Here is a 20,532-nt window from a genome sequence, read left to right as displayed (position 1 = left end):
GAAAGATCTAGGAAAAGGAATAGGCTTTAGAATGGATACGTCATTGTTTCATCACGTACGGCTGCCTCTCAGGTATTCGTTTCCTTAGATCTTTCGTATCGAATATCTTTGTAGTATATACCTCGCAAACAGCATGTTTCTTATTAAATATGTCCTTAATATCTTTTTGATATTGCATCAAATTTCAAAGAAAATAATATTGGAAGTGGATGAGTATGTGGGCACAGCGTGTGAGAGAAAAATGATCCAGCACTATCTTGTTTTTCATATTAAATAACTTTCTGGGAAACTAAATTTCTGTTTGGCAATGAAAAGCAGTGGAATATAAACCAAGATACGTATGTTGAAACACCAAGTTCAAAATCTTATTTTGTATATTTCATGTTTCATTACTGTACATTTGCAATAAAATGAATTAAAGAAGAGAAGATCGTATTAAGAAAATCATTAGAAAAGGAAACTATGTATTAGATGGGTAGAAAAGTTCTGTCGAGTTTTATACAATAAAGATATAACCAGTTTTTTAATATTTTAATTTCTTTTCTATTTATATATTTTCTACACTAAATGCTTCATTATCTATTTCTTAACGTAAATAATATTTGCACACCATTGTATTTATTATATAGCATTAAAAAATTGCAATTACAAGAATTTGGTATTATGAGAATGAAATTTAAAGTCTAGCTTTGAAAAAGGCTACATTGGAAAATAAGGGTATGTGCAAATACTTTTTCTGGCTACTGTATAACATTTTTTCCTATTTATACCTATAATATGTACATTCTAACAAAGTTTGACTGCAAAAATGACCAAGTGTATCTGTTTCATTTGCAGGTTCGGAGATCGTTAAAGATTCCTGGTCGCCGGAAGGAGAAGGAAAAGTTGCCGAGTGGTATCACCGCAGACTATAGTGCTTCGTTCTTCGCTTACTTGGACCGTGATATCTTAGAAAATTCGCAAAACTCTTCAAGCTCAGGGCAAAGTGTTCGCACTGGTAATAATTGGAATACGAGAACGCCGGATGGTTTGACACAGAGTGACTCTTCTGAAACTTCTTTGACTTCATTGACAATCACCACCACTACGTCTTCGGTTACGCCAACCAACGTATCCGGACAATCAGGGAAGAATTTGCCACCACTGCCGCCAAAGCCTCCGAAGCGAGGAATTCTTAAGGGGCCACGTCTGAGTGTCAGTAATACTGTGAATTCGTTGTCAGAGGAAAGCCATCTGCCGAACGGTAACGAGACCAATTACCAGGAGGCCAGCAATTTACTGGTCAGAAACACGCTGCAGAACGAGGTGATCGCTTACCAGAACGTGCCCACACACTTGTCAGGATTTGGGAACGCTGTTAGCAAGGAGGAAGCTTGTAGCGAGGAGGAAACGCAGACAGGACAAAGCTCGTGGCAGGTATCACCTCAGCGAACAGTTCAGCAGGCTCAGCAGCAGCATCAGCAGCAACATCAGCAACAACAGCATCATCATCACCACCAAAGCGACACCAAACTGTTGCAGGTTAGTTGGAAGGACCTAATTGGTTTCTGTTAGAGGCTTTTGCTGGTATTGCAGGTGCTCGTGGTTTGAAATTCATGCTGTCCAAGCTCAGCTTCGCAGCTGAAAGATCTTCGTGTTTCATTAGCCTACAGAGAGAGGTACAGAGAGGCTAGCTAATCTGGTGCTATACCTATGTGTCTCCCAATGCAAACACTTCTAGCCATCAACTCGTACTTTAAGGGAACTGTTTTCAGTAGTATGGTAATGCGAGTAGTTGATAACTCGTTTCATGCAATTTGCAACACTAGTGGTTTGTGAATTTTCTACTTGAGGCCATTATTACCATATCGTTGTTACATAAAATATTACCGTACGAATTAGGCTGGTTTGCACATAATTTATTACTAAATTACGATCCTAACTCTCATATTTCAGCCTCTCTTGCTCATTTTTGGTATACATAGCATTTAAATATTTTCTCCCTGTAATTGCTTATATGCGCGACACATTTTATTTTATTGTATTTATTATAATTTGTATTTAACAATCGAATTGCAATTTATCTTTTACAGGTGGTGACCAGTGCAAGCCCCTCTGCAGACTCCCTAACAGACACCACGAATTCCAGTTTTGCAACACCACCTTTCAGCCTGTCGCCCGTAGGAGAATCCCAGGGTTTGTCGAGGTGGAGATCCTCGGCGTCCTTTGAAGAACAAGGCGTCGAGTTGCAGTTACCAGAGATCGTACCTCTGGAACTGCCCGAACCTCGCGAGCTTACGATCCAAAGGCAACCACCACCGCGAAACGATTTCGGTTTCTCGTTGCGTCGAGCTGTAATCGTGGAACGAGCCGCAAATGGTGTCACACAGATGAGACCTGTGATCTTCGCTGAACCAGGTTCATTGATACAACATAACAACGACACCGGGTTGCTGCCAGGCGACAGGCTGATCGAAGTCAATGGAATTAACGTCGATGACAAGTCACGGGAAGAAATTATCGATCTCATTAAGGGCTCCGTTAACAGTGTTACCGTAAAGGTGAGTTAAGACAATGATTATAAAATATATAATTTTGCTATCCATCTTGGTAGAGTTGAGATGCTTTATAGCACAAGTTTAATACTAACGTTGCAACATTTAAGAGTTTGTTATTAGATCATTCATAAGTAATGCAAATTTTCTCACCTGCTATATAGGGTGTCCTATCATCTACTTTTGTAAAATCTTACACGTAAAAATGAGAAAAGGATATTATACTTACATCTAATGAAATATAATATTCATTTGGAAGGAGAACAGAAGGGTTAAAAAGTCGATACTTCGTTCCGATGCGAGCAACAAATTCAAGTAAAACATGGTAAAAAAGATAGTCGAAAAATATAATCTGTACTCTAAATTTTTCCAAAATGAGAAGAAATCGATAAGCAGCATCTTTAATCCCCACTTTCTTGTTTCGTTCTCCACGATGAAAATGGTTACACGGGATCGTTGGCGTTGCCGGTAAAAGTGAGAGCGTTCACAGGTACGCTTGGTCGGTTCGAAAGGTGATCGGTGTACGGAACAGAGAAACTGGTGTTCCCCGGCTGATCATGGTTGGTTCATTGCCACTGATGCACCGAATATAGCGGGATCGTGACTCATGACCCATAATAAAACTATACTTGGACCGGGAGCGTGGCGTGAAAATAACTTCTTACCGTGGGATCCAACCGATGATCTTCTATTGGTCCTTGGTTGTGACAGTTGGTCACGAACTCGGAGAATTAAGTACTTAAGTACTTTGTTAGACTTCTTACAGTCAAAGCTGTGCAAGCGTAATTAGATTTGTCGACATGAACTTGCGATGCGATATTTTCTATTTCCGTGTGAGATTCTCAATGCCTACTGCCGATAAATAAGCTTTCTTTTTATTGATTCTCCTATCGGGTTTACAACAATAAACCCATCCTGACTTACGCAGCGTTTTATCCTGAGTTAACCGGGAAGAATGAGTCAACTCGTCGCTGGGATTTATAATCTCTAGAATATAACAGATTCTTTATTTGCGAATCTCCTCTCTTTTAACGAGCCGATCATTTTTGTTAAAAATAAAAGGGAATTAACATTGACCCAATTATGGAATTAATTAATGCTATAATTATATAGAAGCTTTTGATTAAGAAAGATCGAGGTGCTTGGAACGTACTAATATACATCCTCTACGCTTTCTGAGTTAAAAGAACAACAAAATTTCTCAAAAGATTTCCTCTGCTAAAAGACTACTCACATCGACTCCCAATTGGTATCGTTGTGTCACGGATGACACATCATCAGAGTTTGCTTTAAGTTATGCAATTTCTGCAAAATACACTATTTCTGTTCGCATCTATGTATTCTATTTCATTCCTTGTATAAAATGGCAAACAAAATATACTATTGAAGTAGCATAAGTTTGTCTAGTTCTATCGTTGGAACATTTCCAGGTCTGGTTGTAAAGTTCCTAGAGGAGGATGTATCGATTAGGCTTGGGGGCCTTCGTACAGGTTCATGCCCTGGTTCTCCTTCTCGGTAAACCAAACGGTCTTAACAGAAAGAACGTAACGTGATTTACATACTTATACTATGTACAGCTAGGCCGCTTGCAGGTGTTCTCTCGGTCAACATCCTGTTTCCTGTGCTGTATACGCTAGACGGAAACCACTTTAATCTTCTTGAGCTCGCACACGCGGCTAGAAAGTAGTCTGAGGCATCCGTTACACGCGTGATATCTGTTTAATGCGTGCGATTAGCTATGATCTTATCAACATGTACAGTTGATCCTTTATTATCTGAATTCCTACCATCCGAATACCGGTAACTCTTGTACTACTTGTTAATTCTGGTAATTCCTTTGGAATAGCGAACTACTACCTATTATCCTTAGAGAATGTTACTCGGAATATACTGGCAAACTGTATTGTGTGTATTATTGCGTTGGAAACTAAGTGATAGCGGATTTTGTCATTACGTGGCAATGACAACATAGATACAATAGATTTGTAAATTGTAAGTTGTAAGTTTGCAAGTGTAACAAGTTACCTCTCGTTTCTTTAGAGAAATTTTTATATGATCATAGAGAAAAATATTAGAAGTAGATATCTGTGTCGAATTGTTATTTTGATGGTATTTTATCACTGAAAAGCAACATCAAAATAATTTCAATGGGAAGAATTTATTGGATCCAATGATATAGTTTGAACAGAATGGAAAAATATACGTTTAATGGAAAAAATAAATTAAGAAACAATTTTGAAAACGGATTTAATGACTGCCCCTCTGTTCTTTTAAAACTTCTCATCTTCAATTTCATTTCAATTCCATGTTAAACATTTTTTGAAAAAGTTTGTTCGTTAAGATAAAAGTGAAATGGAAATATAAAAGTTTGATCGAAGAAGATGGAAGCTCTTTTTTATTCTTATGTCACGCAATGAAAATGTGGTTGGTTAAAGCAGAGACTAATTAAAACGGGATCGAATAAGAGAGTGTCTGTTGTATATAATAAACGTGTAATAGAATGTGTAATGGAATACTTTGTTGTTTGCAGGTGCAACCGGTCGCGGAATTGTCGGAATTATCAAGACGCGGTGGTAGCGACGGACGCCAGGTCGAACTTGCGGCTGCGAATATTCGTGGCGGTACACTTCGTCGATCTGGTAGTTTGCGGTTTCATCAAAACATGGTGAGTATTCTGTTTTCTGTCTTAATCCCGCGGTGAGATCGTTTTGCAAAGAGTCTTGCAAGATTTCTCTCCCGTCACGCCACAAAACAGAGTGCACACCGTTTCAGTCGCCTATTTGATTTAATAAAAAAAAAAGATGTAATAGCCATTTATTTAAATAATGGCCAAATTTGTTTGAACTGTGGTAAAGTGCTTTATTAATCAAGCTTTCTGCAAGATACAGAAGGATTAATAAAAAGAGAAACAGAGAGAAGAAGAACGCTTTGGATAATAAAAGTTTTATTATTTAATTGCAAATTGAATTACAAAATGAATATCGATGAAATACCAAATAGGAGTTGGTTTATCATTCGTTTGCAAATCGTGTTAAGAAAATGAATAACAATTGACAAAATATCAGATACAAAAGGAAAGCAAACGAGAAACTATGGAGAAGATGAGGTAGGAAATAAGCGAGCGGAAAAAGTGAAAGACGTGATGGGATTGTTTGGTACTCTAACTCTAACAGGAGGAAAGGTGTAGAGGGAAAAAGACAATAGTAGGGACGGATGCCTTCCACCCACATTCCTCGCGGCGGTGCAGTGGCATAGTAATCGCTTAACGGTACATCTGCTGACTTGCCCGTTCCGTAATACCAGCTTTCTGTCGAATCAAAAACCGGAATCCTACGATAATAGCGCAATTACACGGTAATCAAGCTTTGTCACTTTTTATCGCCATAAATTAAGTAGCTAGTCACAGTGGCAGTTTATGCATATTAACTATTCGTTTGTATCTAGACTGGGCATTTTTATACATTGATAGAAAATTTGACGGTGCAGAAATGCACAGAATTCCAAAGAATATCTAATATATATAAAATATCCAAAACGGAATATCAGTAACTGATGATAAATATAATAAGTTGCAAGTTGTATGTGGTTTTAAAGGGTTGATCATTAATATTTTTCCTGATATGTGGGAATGAAGTAGGTATTTGTACCGAGATATATTGCACGTATGTATGAGAACAAAGTCGAACAAACTAAGGCATTTTTCTAGATACGGTGGTGTTCCTTTGTTGATATCACGACGTTGTTATTAATGTTGAAGCATGTCGTGTAATTTTATTGAAAACGACGTCCGCGAAGACTACATTTTATTTTAGCATTATCGGCGTCAAACTGTTTCGATAACCGATGTTAAATTGCTGTTTGTTAACGCTGCAGTAAGATTATTAGGAATAAATATAACAGCATCGAAGATAACGTTTAATCTAATGCAATAAAGGAAGGTATTATTTGTCGAGAATGCTCGATGCTTTCGAACCATGTGCCTCTTGCTTACTCATTGTTTTCTAAGAAAGTGCTTCAAATCAATTTTCAATATCTCTAAAAAATGAATTAACGTGAATGGAAACTGATTTGCTATCGATCATACGACATACTATGCAATTAACGCGATATTTGTTAATTAATTTCGAGATTAATTTTTATTTTCTTTTAGCGTACCCAGCGACTTGTTTCAATTTGAATATTTAAACGAGACACATGCGATGATCACGATTTTAATATTTTATCAATCAGTTTCAATCGTAAACACTTACGTTCGAGTATGTATATCCAATGAAATTTTAATTAAACTTGGGCAAAAAATTAGCGATTGATGATTGATGATGTTATCAGCGGTTCGTCATTCACATTTTAATATTTCGCATGATTAATATTTTCAATTATCAATTGGCGATTAAAGAATGGCATCAACCATATGATGAGATCAGTATAATGCAATGATTAATTTCTTTCAATCATGCACATCAATTAACAAAAATAAATTAAAAATTGTTATCGGTCACTTATGTCCGATAATAATGTCTGGAATAATCGCAAAAGATTTAAGTGAAAAACAATCGAGTATAATTTATTTATACGATCTCTTCTCTGGTTAATCGAATTTCACGAAATACCAAACAATATAAATAATAATAATAATGAATAATATAGTCGTGTCGTCTGAACGATTAATTTACGCTTGAAGAAAATTCAACAAGGTGAAGCGCCTCTGATTAAGCAATCACCGGCTGTTTCCATGATTTGCTGCCAGCGATAAATACCAAGTACAACTTCCTATCATTTCCAAGTTAATGCATAACGAGAATTCTGTCCGAGCCACGGCATTTTGCTGTCCGTTAATCGTCGTCGTTCGCGACAATACCGTGCGAAAGTGGTAGTTGCTGTAGAAATGTATGTTATTGAAACGCCTTGCACTCGCCTTGGGACGTGTAATAAGACGAGCGCGATAAAAATATGCAGGGTGCGTCACATGTAGAAATGGAACGAAAGTTCGAATCTGGTTGGATAGTTTCGAGTGATTCGCGAGTGCATCGAAAAAGAAAAGTGATGCTTTCAAGTAGAAGCTAGGCGAAGATAGTAGAGATAGGTTTGAACTTAAACTCGTTATACATACGTTGAGAAATGTAAACGGTACTCTTTGATTTATTGCATTGAATTATATTTACTATACTATATAGATACTCGCAATATATGAATTTTAAAAAATTCGCAGAAGAGCTCTTAGTGTGAATATTGTATCTGTTGTTTTGTATTTTGAGTTGCAGCAATAAAAGTAAGGTCATATGCTGTCTAGCGCTATAGGAGCCTTTTAAATGGCAAGGAGGTAAAAGCAATGCGATAGAATTTTCCGATAGTTGGCCTATTAAAGTTACGCCATATGCTGTAAGGCTATCTTCTTTATTTCAAGAACTTTTCATTCCACCTCCTCGGTTTGTGCATTATTGACTTCATTCTATAAATACGTATATTAACAGGAAAATATAAATTCAAGATTAAATACCTGTTAAGTATATATTTCAAATGTATATACATTTTTTGAAACTTACAATTTCACATTAATTAAGCGATTATTCATCATTTGTTGATCATTCTTGTTATCGTCTACTACGATTTCCTATTATATATGAATAATTAATTAATTAAATTTGTCTGAAAAAAATTTACTTGGTATATAATCCGGATTTGTATGCTATAATTGGTTACAATTAGTCTACTCAAAACGAGGTTCGTATCTCTGCTGAAACAACATATGTGTATTTATATGTATTGATGGTTGGTAAAGTAGAGTGCGATCGAGTGGATCCGATGTACTAACGGTCGATTTACTAACTCGGATGTACTTTAGCAACAACCTGTTTGTACCTTTGCAATGAGTTGATGAGCAAAATAAATTATTTCTCATCTCTTATTTCTGGATGATACTAAGAATAGTATTAGAATTATTATTACCATATCGATGGTATAAATATTAATATTAACCATAAAAAGGAGGAGAAGAAAGGATGGAAAGAATTTCTAAGTTAAAAGTAGTAAAATTAATTCCTAAAGTTAAAAGTAACGATTTCACGGAAACTACCTTTTATATTTCCTTTTACATTCTTTGCGTCTTTCATCTTCATAACGTTCAAGTGCTTCTGTCTAATTATAGCAACCACTGTATGTATTATACTAATCATTGATCGCGTGTTCTCCTTTCATGTTATTCCAAAAGCAAACTAACCAACTGGCTCCTCCTGATAACTTTGTTCTTTGCGCTAAAATACAGATGGCTTCGTTTAATCTTCTACTTGTCGTACACGTGAACGGTAATTAATGATGTAAACTACGCACTGTTAGTTTGTATTCATGGCGTTCGCGTTGATGTAAAATTGTACGATCAAAATTACACGCTACTGCATTACGTGCGAACGCATTATTCTGTCCATTTGAATTACCGTGCAGGATGAATGTGTTTATACAAGCAACAATGTTAATCGAATTGGATCAAGGTTTCTTGGTTATAACGTTTTTACAAATTCAACGAACGAATCTACGATTTAGAAAATAATTATTTCCTTATCCTCGAGATTTTCTTTATTTCTGGCGTCAGATACAGGTTAGCAACTAAGTGATTGCGGATTTTATCATTAGGTGGTATTGACAAAATCCGCCATCACTTAGTTGCCAACCCAATAGATACTTTGAACTTTTTATAGGGAATATTGATACCTACGCTATGTATGGTGAAATTAAAAATATTTTATGGTCAGCCCGAGTCTTTCTCCAGCTACTCTGTGTAAATGTTAATTTCTTCAGTTTGTGAATTTATTTCCTAGACAAGTCAGGCTTTGTCACGAAAATTTTATTTCCTAATGTTTGCCTGTCACGATATTTAAATGGCTAGTAATTAATTTGTATAACATGCTGTTACAAGTAAGCAGTAGTTACTTAGCAATGAGTAGTCTATTTCTGCTCCATTGGCTAACAGTTATCGATATAATTGAAGCGAGATCGAATAACGCGTTTAATAACACGGTGAAATTGATCCGCAACGCACTCAGGTAATATATTACACGCGTCTAAAATTAAATTAATATTTGTAGTCTAGGGAACTGAACACAGTGTTACATATCGAGTTAGAATTAGCAATAAAATAGGTTAGAATACGAACTAACCGTTTAAAATACGAACGTAATTATTTTGTTATTTCTTCATTTCTTTCTTTTCGTAGTGGCAGAGATCTTTTAAATTAGTAAAAAAATCAACGATATGATAAACACTGGCATAGTGGAATTGTAATAAATATTCGGAGACAATGTGAGATACAAGGAAAAGAAAATAATTCACGTGATACATTAATTTGACGAATGGTGGCGAATTAACGGCAGTAAAATTCTTCAACATCGTCACTGTAGGGCTGTAAAGTAATGTTACGCAGGAACAGGCGGCATCGAAAAGGATGCACTTATAGGTGCAGTCCGAGAATGACGTCAACCTATTGCCTTTCTATAAATATCGAGTTTCCAAAAGAAGTTCGTTGCCCACGCTTGCAACGCGAACAACAAGGTACGAGAGTTTAATGACCGTCTTCACCACCATTTTAGCCTAAACTCTAAACCACTAAAACTCCCTTTAGATATTTTCTATTTTTATATTGATATTATTATTACACACATATACTAGGTACTGTTTTATGCATATTCCGATTATTTCAATCTTTGCGGTCGTTCGTAGCTAGTAGATAAAAAGTACTGTAAGTTGACGAATTAAAATTATTATTAATTTTTTTTTACGCCAGGAACCCAAAGAAAAATTGTCAGTTCTTGTATATTATGCCAGCAGTTTAATATAAAGAAGTTTCCAACACGATTTGGAGATATTACGAAGCGAAGAAAGTTAGTATTACGTGCAATATATATTTATTGATATACACTATATTCATATCAATAACGTGAATCATTTTACTTAAGAATATTTACATAAATCTTTTGGTCCAATTCCATCAAGTTGTCAAATATTCGATCATTCCTTCTATTGGGTTGGCAACTAAGTGATTGCGGATCTTGTCATTAGGTGGTAATGTATAATGTATGTTCACAAAATTCAATATCTTTCTACTAGAAGCAATATTTTATCGGCGGTGTACGTTTAAGGTCCAACATTAAACTATTAAACTATTAAACTCAATTTATAGTAAACGCTATGGATACTCGAACAAATGGGTATTTCGTAAAAGAGTGGATAGGTTGGAGATGAAATTCGAACTCGACCTGGTCGCGATTATACGATCGGTAGGTAAGAGGAACGATCTGTAGGCAAGGAAGCACAATGCAAATATTGAATGTGGTTTGCAAGAGGATAATGCTGATGACTCATGTCGAGTGACAGGCCGGACTGACGTTGGTGAATAAGTACACCGGTGAATATTGCGGATTGTTGCGAGCACACGCACCGATACACGACAAAGCCGTGGCATACTTACGCCTATCCGAAACGAGGCAGTTTTCAAGCTGTAACATCATTCGTGTCACGTTCGCTGTTTTTTCGGACGTAAAGCAATGCAAGTGTTGCCTACGTTCGCTCCTATACGCAAAAGCAACCCCGTGAAAAGGACTCGAACGAAGAATGCAAACGTGGTTGCAGCTTTTTCAAAGGCAATCGAAATGTTCATTCTGCAACATATTTCGAAGTTGCTGACGTATATTATCGCTGAAAGGTTTGGAGCATCCTTTGCTATTCAGGCAAACAGGTCGTTTCAGGTAAAAGGAGGATACGACTAATTTAGAAGATTCGTTTCTTCGCGAAATAGAAAAGTAGAGCGCTAGGTGTTATGCTGCGATTCTCCAATTTTTACACTTCAATTTATTGCTCTCGTTTTAGCATACAAAAAGAAGAAACTTTGATATAGAATTTAAACCAGGAACCGTACCACCCAATTTTCACATCAATAACAATTTTTCCATATTTTCTTCAAACTTGAGATGCTTTTTAACATTAGAAAAATGCGGATGGACTGTAATGGACTGGAATATCGAATCTTCTTATGAAAGAACGTAGCTGGGTTAAAAAGACGGTGAGAAAAGGGAACTAATATCACGCTCTTTCACAGAAGTAGACGTTCTTTCGCGGAATCAGTCCTTTCAATCAGAACCTGCGAACTTTCCTTACTAAATCTGTCTCCCTGTTATCAGATCTTCCATACAAGAAGACGTTATTCACATTTCGCGAAACAGTTTCATAGAAGAGGCGCGAAAGCGAGATGAGCGGGAACTCGTTGGTTGATTAATAGAAGTAGCAGTTGCATCAAGCCACGTTAGAAAGTAAAGGCTAATTAAATCTGCGCGATTGTTCCTCATGATTTGTTGCGCTACTAGGTTGAGTCTGTTACGTTACGGTACCGCTACAAGGATCCAGCCTACGCTTTAATTCTAGTTGTTTCACCTTCCACAGCCTCTCGTCTCGGCGCCGTACTTTGTCATTTTCACATTCAAGATTTTACCATACTTTTCGAATAGCATTCTTTACTATTCGCGAACAAATACATTTGTGTTTTTTAAAATCGTAATGAATTATTCATAATCATAGCATGCCAGTGAATTTTTTTTCATTCACTATTCATTTTCTTTAAATACCTATAATATGCATAAAATTTCCATATATAACGTTTAATAGGTGATACTTGAAGTTAATTACCCTATTAAGATCGTGTATCGAGTAACTGATCGATAGAACGACATCCGACAGAGGGAATGACGCGTAATGTTTTAGAAGTGTCTGTACTGATATTAAACTACGGGGCAAGAGTTTTTTAAACAGAGCAACGTTGCTACTTGGAAAATAAGCGATGTAGAACTAAAGAGAAGTAGGGTGGTAACTCCCAAATATAACTTTTAAAGTAGTGTCGTCAGTCTTTGAAGCGGTTGTTACGCTCCACTCAACGAGATTTCAAGTATTCTTCGGTGTACAGCGGGCAAACAACTCTTTGAAGTAGCGTACTAAAACTTCTACACGATCGTAAATTTTAAAAAGCGCCAGTGAACCGTAATTGCCTATTTCATCTCACATACTCAAATTCAAATTCATATCATATCATATTCAAATTCATCTCGTCAATTTTCTGTCTGAAAAAGGAAAGAAAAGAGAGAACATAAGGAATGGCTACGTAATAGAAAAATCCTCCTTTTAAAATGATAAACATTTTGAATATTTATTTTCATTACAGATTATCCATTCATAGTGTCCGCTCATAATTGTTCTCTACGTCACACGCTTGGATTGTCTCTGGGGAATGCAGCATCCATGGAAAAGTCTATAGAATTCTGTTACAGTGCGTGAATCTTTTTAAAGCTTAAGAAATATTCGCCCCTGAATGTATTAACGTAGCCGGCACAAGAATCTTGTAACAAAGCTCAGAGCCGGCATATTCTAAATACTTTAGCTCGTAAGCAAACACGTGTCTCAAATTTTCTCCCATACTTTCTTAACTTGCGCAAGCTGGACGGCTTTGTTGGATCTAGAACTCGGTTGTCCACGTATGTACCGTGTCTCTAGGCTTCTATGAATCGGCGTGTCACGTAACGACAGCGTAGAAATTGTGCTGTGGTAATTCGCCCACGCTTGCTCGCACAACCTCGTCGTTTCTCGCCTTTTGCCCGTATAATACATCTCCGGTTCGTCGAAGAACGCGTGACGTCGATGTGTCATCGGACCGGGATGATTTTAGGTACCAGCCAGAGCACGGACGACAACATATTTCACTCGTTTAAAAATCCGGCTACAAAGGAATTCTTCGCAGCTATTGAGAACCCGGCTTCCCACGCCTTCCGCAATGTATTCTCGTTCATCTGTTACGTGTCGCCTTTCAATGCATCGCGTAATCATGCGTTTGATCTTCCCCATTTCTTCTGCCATGGGACACGGTTTGCGCCTCATCCTTGTCGATCCGATAGTAAAGGGAATTTTTAAATGACGGACTTAGAGGATAGATGGATTATGTAGGCAGGTTCACGAGATACTAACGATAGTATACTAGAAAGTATCGTATTGTATTTACGAATATATTATATTTGTATATTTTGAATATAAATATTTTACAATTTTATTAGCACTGTTACGACACTGAGTTTTTTTTTTATTTAATTTGTACTTTACAATTTGTCCAGCTGGAAATTTGGTAAATTTGTCTATCTTAATTGCTAAATACCATGTGGATGGCTACCCCCAGCGGGATACCATCTTCGAGTTTGACTATTTTATTTCTTTAGTGAGGTCAGTGGAGTGTTTTCTTTTTAGTCTTCTTTCTGTGAGAGTTTTGCTCGCTTCAGCAGCCAGCTGACGTGCGGTGAGTGTATTGGTAAAATCTGAAACAAATTTGAAAATATGTTCCATAGAAATTATACGCAACATATAATCATCGTAACTGATAATTAGTAATAGAAATATATTTCACTAATTAACCAGATCTATTAAATTACTGTCTTTTATTCCTACAAGTTTCTAATTGAAATTTTTATCATGTAGATCTGCGATTGTACATATACAAAAGATGTTTAGTACAACAAACTCGCTATCTATATAGTATAGTTATTATACGCAAGTATAAATATCAAATGTTCTTTTATCCGTCACTGTATTTCAGATAGCAATCTCTTGCACCAACACAAAACTCTGATTGATTGGTCGTTTGCCTGATAATTTAGATTAATTATGACATTAGTAGTCGTTAACTGTAACATATTTATGATCCTGTAGTGCATGCGTAACCTGGCTGTTTTAGGGATTTTATAGAAATGCGTCTCTTAAGTGGGTAGATAAGTGTTAGGCGTAGGTCGAGAGATTTCGTAGGCAGATTTTTTCTCCTCGTTAAGTGTTGTCGAGTATTTCTAATTTCAGAAATATCATTGAAAATAATTTCTCGTAGCTTACCAGCAATGTTTATGGAATGATGAGCTTTTTCATTTTCGGTCCATAGTTGGTAATAAAATCTATTTTAGGACACTCATTTGTGGCATATAAATGTTTAAATAGCGTTGGGTTATATTGAATTACTAGCTTAATCAGGAAATGACAGGCGTGCATTTTATGTTTGACCTTGACGGCAACAACGTAGACTCCATACAGAATATTATTCATCCGGAAAATTCCATTTCACGTAATGTTTAAAACATACACGCGATTGAACTGCAAATGACTTGTAATTCTAAATTCCAGTTGAAAAAGTTTCGCTATTGATCGCTTCGATTACTATGTTCATTTACATTTCTTTGTATGTTTATTCTAAAGTCAAAAGTTCATCTGTTCGTGTTAAGAGAAGAAAAGAATAAATATAAGTTACGATTTCCAGTGAAGATTATCTCGTTCCCGATATCTTCCACTACGACGACGATTATTCCAGGAAAAAGTTGAACCGTTGAACGTAACTATTGTACATTGAAGCTGGAAGTGTAAAAAGAATTAGAAAACAGTATATACGTTTACCACGTTGTGTGTGGGCAAATGGAAAAACTTTTGCTTCGCTCGTTCCCTTCTGTAATTTTTTCTCTGCCCGAAAGTGTAATCGAGCGTCCCTGGTTAGCTTTATGAATACACGACAATCTGTGGTGGCATACATCACGAGAGGATCACACAAAAACAGAAGCCGCTTGAAGTTTCTTGCGACGCGCGTAAAAGAGGCTGGGTGGAAAAAAGGCAAGTCCCCAACTGCGAGACGCGAAGACGAGGCATTTGCAGACTCGTCACGTGCGTCCTGGTGCACGCGATCCGCGTGCTGAGAGAGCAACAGAACGAACAGAGTCACGGGCTTTCGAGAAAAGATGCTACTATTTTAAGAAACTCGTAACACCGAAGATTAGGTACATTAAAACTGTAGTCTCTCGTATCTGCGTTACTTTTTCTGTTTTTTCTTTTCCTGTAAGATTATTCGTGGCTAGTAGACTGTCATTTGGTATCGAACGAAGAAACGATAAACGATAACAGAGGGAGGAACATGAAACTCTATTTTTAATCTCGTTTCTTTCATATCGAATCTACGTTTCTCTTTTCTCTTTTGCTGCTATAACATTTTCTACTATTGGGTTGGCAACTAAGTGATTGCGGATAATGTCATTAGCTGGTAATGATAAAGTCCGCAATCACTTAGTTGCCAACCGAATATTAGGGAGCTGTAATTTGGTACCGAATCGATTAATGGAAAAAGGATTACGAAGGAAAAATGCAAATGTTGAAATTGGTGGCTAATATCGAAATTCTTATACTATATATTGATCTTTTGTAATTAGTACACTATGGACCAGAAATTCTTAATTAATTAAAAGATTATAATAAAAATACGGAGCATTTTTTTTTATTTAATTTGTACTTTACAATTTGTCCAGCTGGACATTCGGTAAATTTTTCTAGCTTTATTGCTAAATAACACGTGGATGGCTACCCCAGCGGGATACCATCTTCGAGTTTGTTTATATTTTCTTTTTTGCCCAGTGAACAGATTTTTAATTGTATATCCGAGCCTTCCTAATTTTTATTAACATCCTGACGATAATAAGTTTCGTCATGGAGAAGTTCCGGTCCGGAATAACGCAACGCGTCTTAAATGAACGCGACTCGTTGTTGTAATCTCCTTTGATTACAGCGTAGACCAACTAATTTCCATAATCACAAAGCATCAGGTATACCAACCGTGTAATTAAACTGTCCCCGTCGAAATTTCCACGTAAGTTAATTGTTTTATTCGCGTTTCTCTTTTCTCGTGTTTTGTATGTTGAACATTTCTAACAGTGCGCAGAGATTTTCGAAAAATTGGCAACTGTTGGGAGAACATGGTGAGTTTAGCAACTTTTCATTGAATAATCCCATTAGTGAAGACTATAGATGAAGAATACGACAAGTCGTATTATCCATGTTTTGCGGAACAGCGATTTTAAAATTCAGTTCTTTGTCGTTTTATCTTGTTATCCTATCGATGCTTATTATGTCTTTCTCTTTCGATCTTTGCGCATAATTTGCCAAAAGAATTGAATCGATTATCGAGGATGCAATTACAGCGTGTTTCAATTAGTCGAAGTTGAACTCGTCGCATTTGTCGTGGATTTAACAACGACGTCTATAGTGATCTATGCTCGCAGGGAAAGGTGACGAGGCCATCGAAGAGATTAAAGATGAAAATACATCGTCCATGTATACAGATTTTCTTTTCTTCTCGTGTTGTTTCTGCGAAAACCGTGTTTATGCAAATTATTGGCTGAACGGAGCGCTTGAATCGCTCCCTTCGAGTGGAAAGGATGGCGTTAAAAGGTGAATCGATAGTTCTTCGCTTTAGAACCACTTTAGCATCCTCTGTGTCTATTGGTATCCATTGATATCTATTTTATAAAGTTAGCTGTTTGATTTAGGAATTTTTTAATCATGTCACTTTCCTTCGTTATGTCTGCGAAAATGTATTTTATCTTATATTAAGATAACTATGATCACTGGTATTTTTTAAAGTATTTAATAATATGTTTGAAGATATAATTTTATTTTAGAATGGGAGGAAAGTTTTATAGGAGCAACTAGTGTCGAGTGACGAGAATAAGTTTCCATTTTTATTGCCGTACATGGAATATAATCTGAACGTATCATAACAAACGTTCGTGCAACATGACAAAACCTGTTTCGCAAATTTTCAAACCGTATCGTTCGGTCGTATCGTTATACAAAATGTTCAGGCGAATGAAGCAGGCGAATTATGAAAGACGTTGTTTCTCTCGTTTTTCATTATCAGGAGCAAATATCCACCTGATTTTTCGAAACTTCTTGTCGATAAACTAGTTTCGAGTCGTAAATGTATTTATTGATTGTATCTTTATTCTACTATGTTTCCCTTTGTTATCCATTTTATACTTGTTCCAGCGATTTTAATATATAGAAGAAATATATCTCTACGGGAAGATCATAATTGGAGCTTTATACGACCGTCATTATGAAATTAATACGTTTCTATTTATCTATGGGAATTGGAGGGTTAAGAGTTAAGGGAAGCCATTAAAAATACCTGAAAGGCTTTGAGAACAGACAGAATGGTACACAACACAATAAGATTATATAATATTTTATTACGATTTATGACTGACGTGACTGAGAAGAAAGGAAGAAATGATTATAAGACGATTATTTCCTCCAGTTTCCACTGTTAACGATTACTAAAAACAATCTTACTTAATTAAAAAATAATTTAATCTCAAACGAGTTAAGAACTATATAAACGATGTGTTCTATCTTCTCGTCTCGGTAGAGGTACAGGTTCTCGTTTGAAATTTTACACCGTATACAATGTTCGCACGTGCGATCAGGTGTGCAGACCATATAGCACCGTGGAAACTAAATATCGAAGGTAATCCAGAGTTAAAGCGACGCACGAATCAGCAATTCAATCGATCGATCGCTAGAAAACTATTTGTCATGGAAAAGATATTTTTCTCCGCGACAACGAAATCAATCGCTTGTAATCAGTGAAAATCTCATTTGCGGAGGATAATCACGAGGACACGAGTAAAGTGAAAGAGTTGGTGTACGGTGACGGAAACAGAGACGGAGAACAGAGCGAAGAAGGGAGCAGCGAGAGAAAGACGTCGCGAAGCAGAGAAGGAACGCCTCAGTCGTGGGAGCACGCCTGCCTCTTTCGTTTCTTTTTGATCTGCTTCGGTCTCGGGATACCACCGCTGTCTCCTGCCTCAGTCGAGACTCGGTGAGCTCGAGGTGCTCCTCGGAATGGAGCCCTGCTCTCCTCGCCCTTTCCTTCCCTCCCTCGGCTCTCCCAATCTGGACCAAACAGGAAGGAAGCGAAGATTCCGTTTCGTTGGTCATTTTGGAATTTTTTAAAATTTCGTTGCAAACATGTTATTAATATTTGTCATCTTTTTGAACGTTAAGTAATCGATTTAAAGTGTTTTCGTTAGTTTGATTCTCCAGTTCGCGCGTGTGTATATGTCGACAATGAGTTCGCGCTACTATCGATCGCAATGTTGGATCCCTGCTGAGTTTGTTGTTCGATCTGCTTTAATTTCAATGACGAACGATTCGGGTATTTACTGCTCAATGTCGTCCTCGTGTTTGGTTACTAACAAATAATGTTTTTTATGTCTTGAAGTGTAAGGTGCTATGTATTTCGAGAGGTGTCAGTTGGAGAGAAACACCGAATAATTTAGGTGCTGGTGCAGTGAATAATTGTTGTAAAGATTTAGTACAATTTTTAGGAAGTATTCTATTTCGACTATAGTAATTGTCGGTGATCGTTGAATAACTTGGTGTATAAATCCTACGAGGTTTAAAAACGGTAGATATCTCGCGAAATTATTTGAAACTGATATTTCGGAACATTTGGAACGCCAGACGTAAACAATGAGAAACAACCATGACTAACGCATCCTGAAGATAATTTTCGTACTTTTAATTGGACACGAGCCTGGACACTTGAGTTGATGAAATATCGCGAGATAATAAACGGCGTGTTTTTCACAAATTGCTTCGCAATAATATGGTACGTGGAACGTGATGCATGTTTAATAGGACGGATAAAAGCAACGTATATCAACTACTGGTGTCAGATTATTATCAAACGGGTAGCAGATAGTGTTGCGAACGCGCCCCTACTTTTACCCGTGTAAAAACTCGATTCAAAGTGGATTTTCACAACTAAACTCACAAGTTACTTTACGAAAGTTCGTTTCGGCGGGAAAAAAGAGCGCCTGAATCAGTTCGTGAGACCGGATGATCCCGTAGCTGGAAGAAGGGATAATTAACCCGCGTGAAAGCGAGAGGACAAAAACGAGAAAACAGACCGAGAAGAACTGTCGGCGCCTTTTTCCATCGAGATGCCTCTAAACAAGGTCGACGAAGAGTCCCTGAGAGCGCATCACTTGCTTCACAGGTCGTGTCGCGGTGAGGCTCACGGGAATGGCATAGCGAAACAAAGCAATCGTCGCGCGACTATCTACTGTCCTGTTACCAGGTTCCCAAAAGACCGCAACTCCATTACATTGGACGAAACTTCGGTCGTAGCAAACGTGGCAACAAAATTCTCTAACAGAAGAATCAATAGAACTGGCACCAGTTCTTGGGAATGCAGCGACAGCGACAGCTTGCATTCTTCAGAAGCTGGACGCGAGAACGTGACCACGACCACAAATAACAATGATCGTTCACCATCGGAAAATGCATCTGTTCGTACTACTGTCAAGTCACCTAATGCTTCAAACACGAAGAAGAAAACTAACAAGAACCTACACGTATCCTCCCCGTTATCGAAAACATCAACGAAATGTAATAGAAAGGAGAGCTGGGCAGACACGTTGAGGGTGAGTTCGATCGATGATAAAATCAAACGGATGGAAGAGGGTTGGGACGACAGCAACGTGATCAAGACACCTAGAGAGCGCAAGTGGAGGAGGATCACAGCGGAGATCGAGCAGAGGGTGCCTAATGGGAAGTCTGGTGACCTTAGGATCCTCGGTCTGAGAGGATCGTCGTTGAAAGGATGGAACAATGGTTCGCAGAAGAGGAACCGGAAGAACGTGGCGTTTCAAAGAAATTCGAAACCGATCGAGAACATTATCGAATGGGAGGAGATCGTGGAGATGGCTCTGGCGAAGAAGATAGGCCATGCAAAGGGGAAGAGAAGACGGAACGGCGAAGATGCGGTGGACGAGGGCTCGGATCGTCCAAGGGTTGAGGGTGAAACGGTGAACGGCGCGGGGGAGTGCATGAAACGCCTCGAGGTGCTTCTACAAAATAAACTACCGCCGCAAACAGTCGAGGTATGTCATTATCGACACGCCTTCGGAAACGAGAGTTACAGTGGCTCTGTCTCTCTTTCTCAATGCATGCTATGCGAGGGATTGGGTGAGCCGTGTATGAAAATTATGGTTGCGCAGCTATAGGGAATTCGTAGAGCCGATGAATGCGGCTATTCATGATCGGTAAATTGGATGTTTCGTTGGCGGCCGCGTGTTTCCAAGGCGTTTAACTAGGTGTATACATATGTGTG

At 37.6% G+C, this 20,532-nt stretch overlaps 1 protein-coding gene and 2 long non-coding RNA genes across 10 annotated transcripts in view; 2 read left to right on the top strand and 1 right to left on the bottom strand.

Annotated features, from left to right (window-relative positions):
* LOC138186829 (unconventional myosin-XVIIIa) overlaps nucleotides 1-20,532 on the top strand; it is a 65,205-nt gene that overhangs the window by 5,154 nt on the left and 39,519 nt on the right. For 2 of the 3 annotated variants that reach the window (XM_069127053.1, XM_069127054.1), the window contains exons 2-4: nucleotides 838-1,521; nucleotides 2,073-2,540; nucleotides 5,065-5,199. In XM_069127053.1, coding sequence (XP_068983154.1) covers nucleotides 838-1,521; nucleotides 2,073-2,540; nucleotides 5,065-5,199 — 1,287 coding nt within the window. Of the gene's footprint in view, nucleotides 1-837; nucleotides 1,522-2,072; nucleotides 2,541-5,064; nucleotides 5,200-18,150; nucleotides 20,303-20,532 lie in introns of those variants that run through there. The other variant, XM_069127055.1, reaches the window with a different exon arrangement.
* Nucleotides 7,193-9,158, bottom strand: LOC138186840 (uncharacterized). Of its 3 annotated transcripts, none has more exons than XR_011175010.1 (4): nucleotides 8,862-9,158; nucleotides 8,608-8,785; nucleotides 8,078-8,268; nucleotides 7,193-7,983 (listed from the first exon to the last, which is right to left on the bottom strand). It is a non-coding gene; the product is annotated as an uncharacterized LOC138186840 (long non-coding RNA). The 3 variants fall into 3 exon arrangements; XR_011175009.1 differs by having other exon boundaries at nucleotides 8,078-8,265; XR_011175008.1 differs by having other exon boundaries at nucleotides 8,078-8,785.
* LOC138186841 (uncharacterized) lies at nucleotides 9,269-14,359 on the top strand. Of its 4 annotated transcripts, XR_011175013.1 has the most exons (5): nucleotides 9,269-9,571; nucleotides 9,742-10,076; nucleotides 10,309-10,405; nucleotides 10,705-11,583; nucleotides 12,733-14,359. It is a non-coding gene; the product is annotated as an uncharacterized LOC138186841 (long non-coding RNA). The 4 variants fall into 4 exon arrangements; XR_011175014.1 differs by lacking the exon at nucleotides 10,705-11,583 and having other exon boundaries at nucleotides 9,277-9,571; XR_011175012.1 differs by lacking the exon at nucleotides 12,733-14,359 and having other exon boundaries at nucleotides 9,277-9,571; nucleotides 10,705-12,585.

Source organism: Bombus flavifrons, chromosome 14, assembly GCF_040668555.2.
Source record: "Bombus flavifrons isolate JBK064 chromosome 14, iyBomFlav1_principal, whole genome shotgun sequence".
In the NCBI taxonomy this organism is placed as follows: Eukaryota; Metazoa; Arthropoda; class Insecta; order Hymenoptera; family Apidae; genus Bombus; species Bombus flavifrons.
Note: the sequence above shows the minus strand (reverse complement) of the source record. Positions and strands in the feature narration are given on the sequence as shown.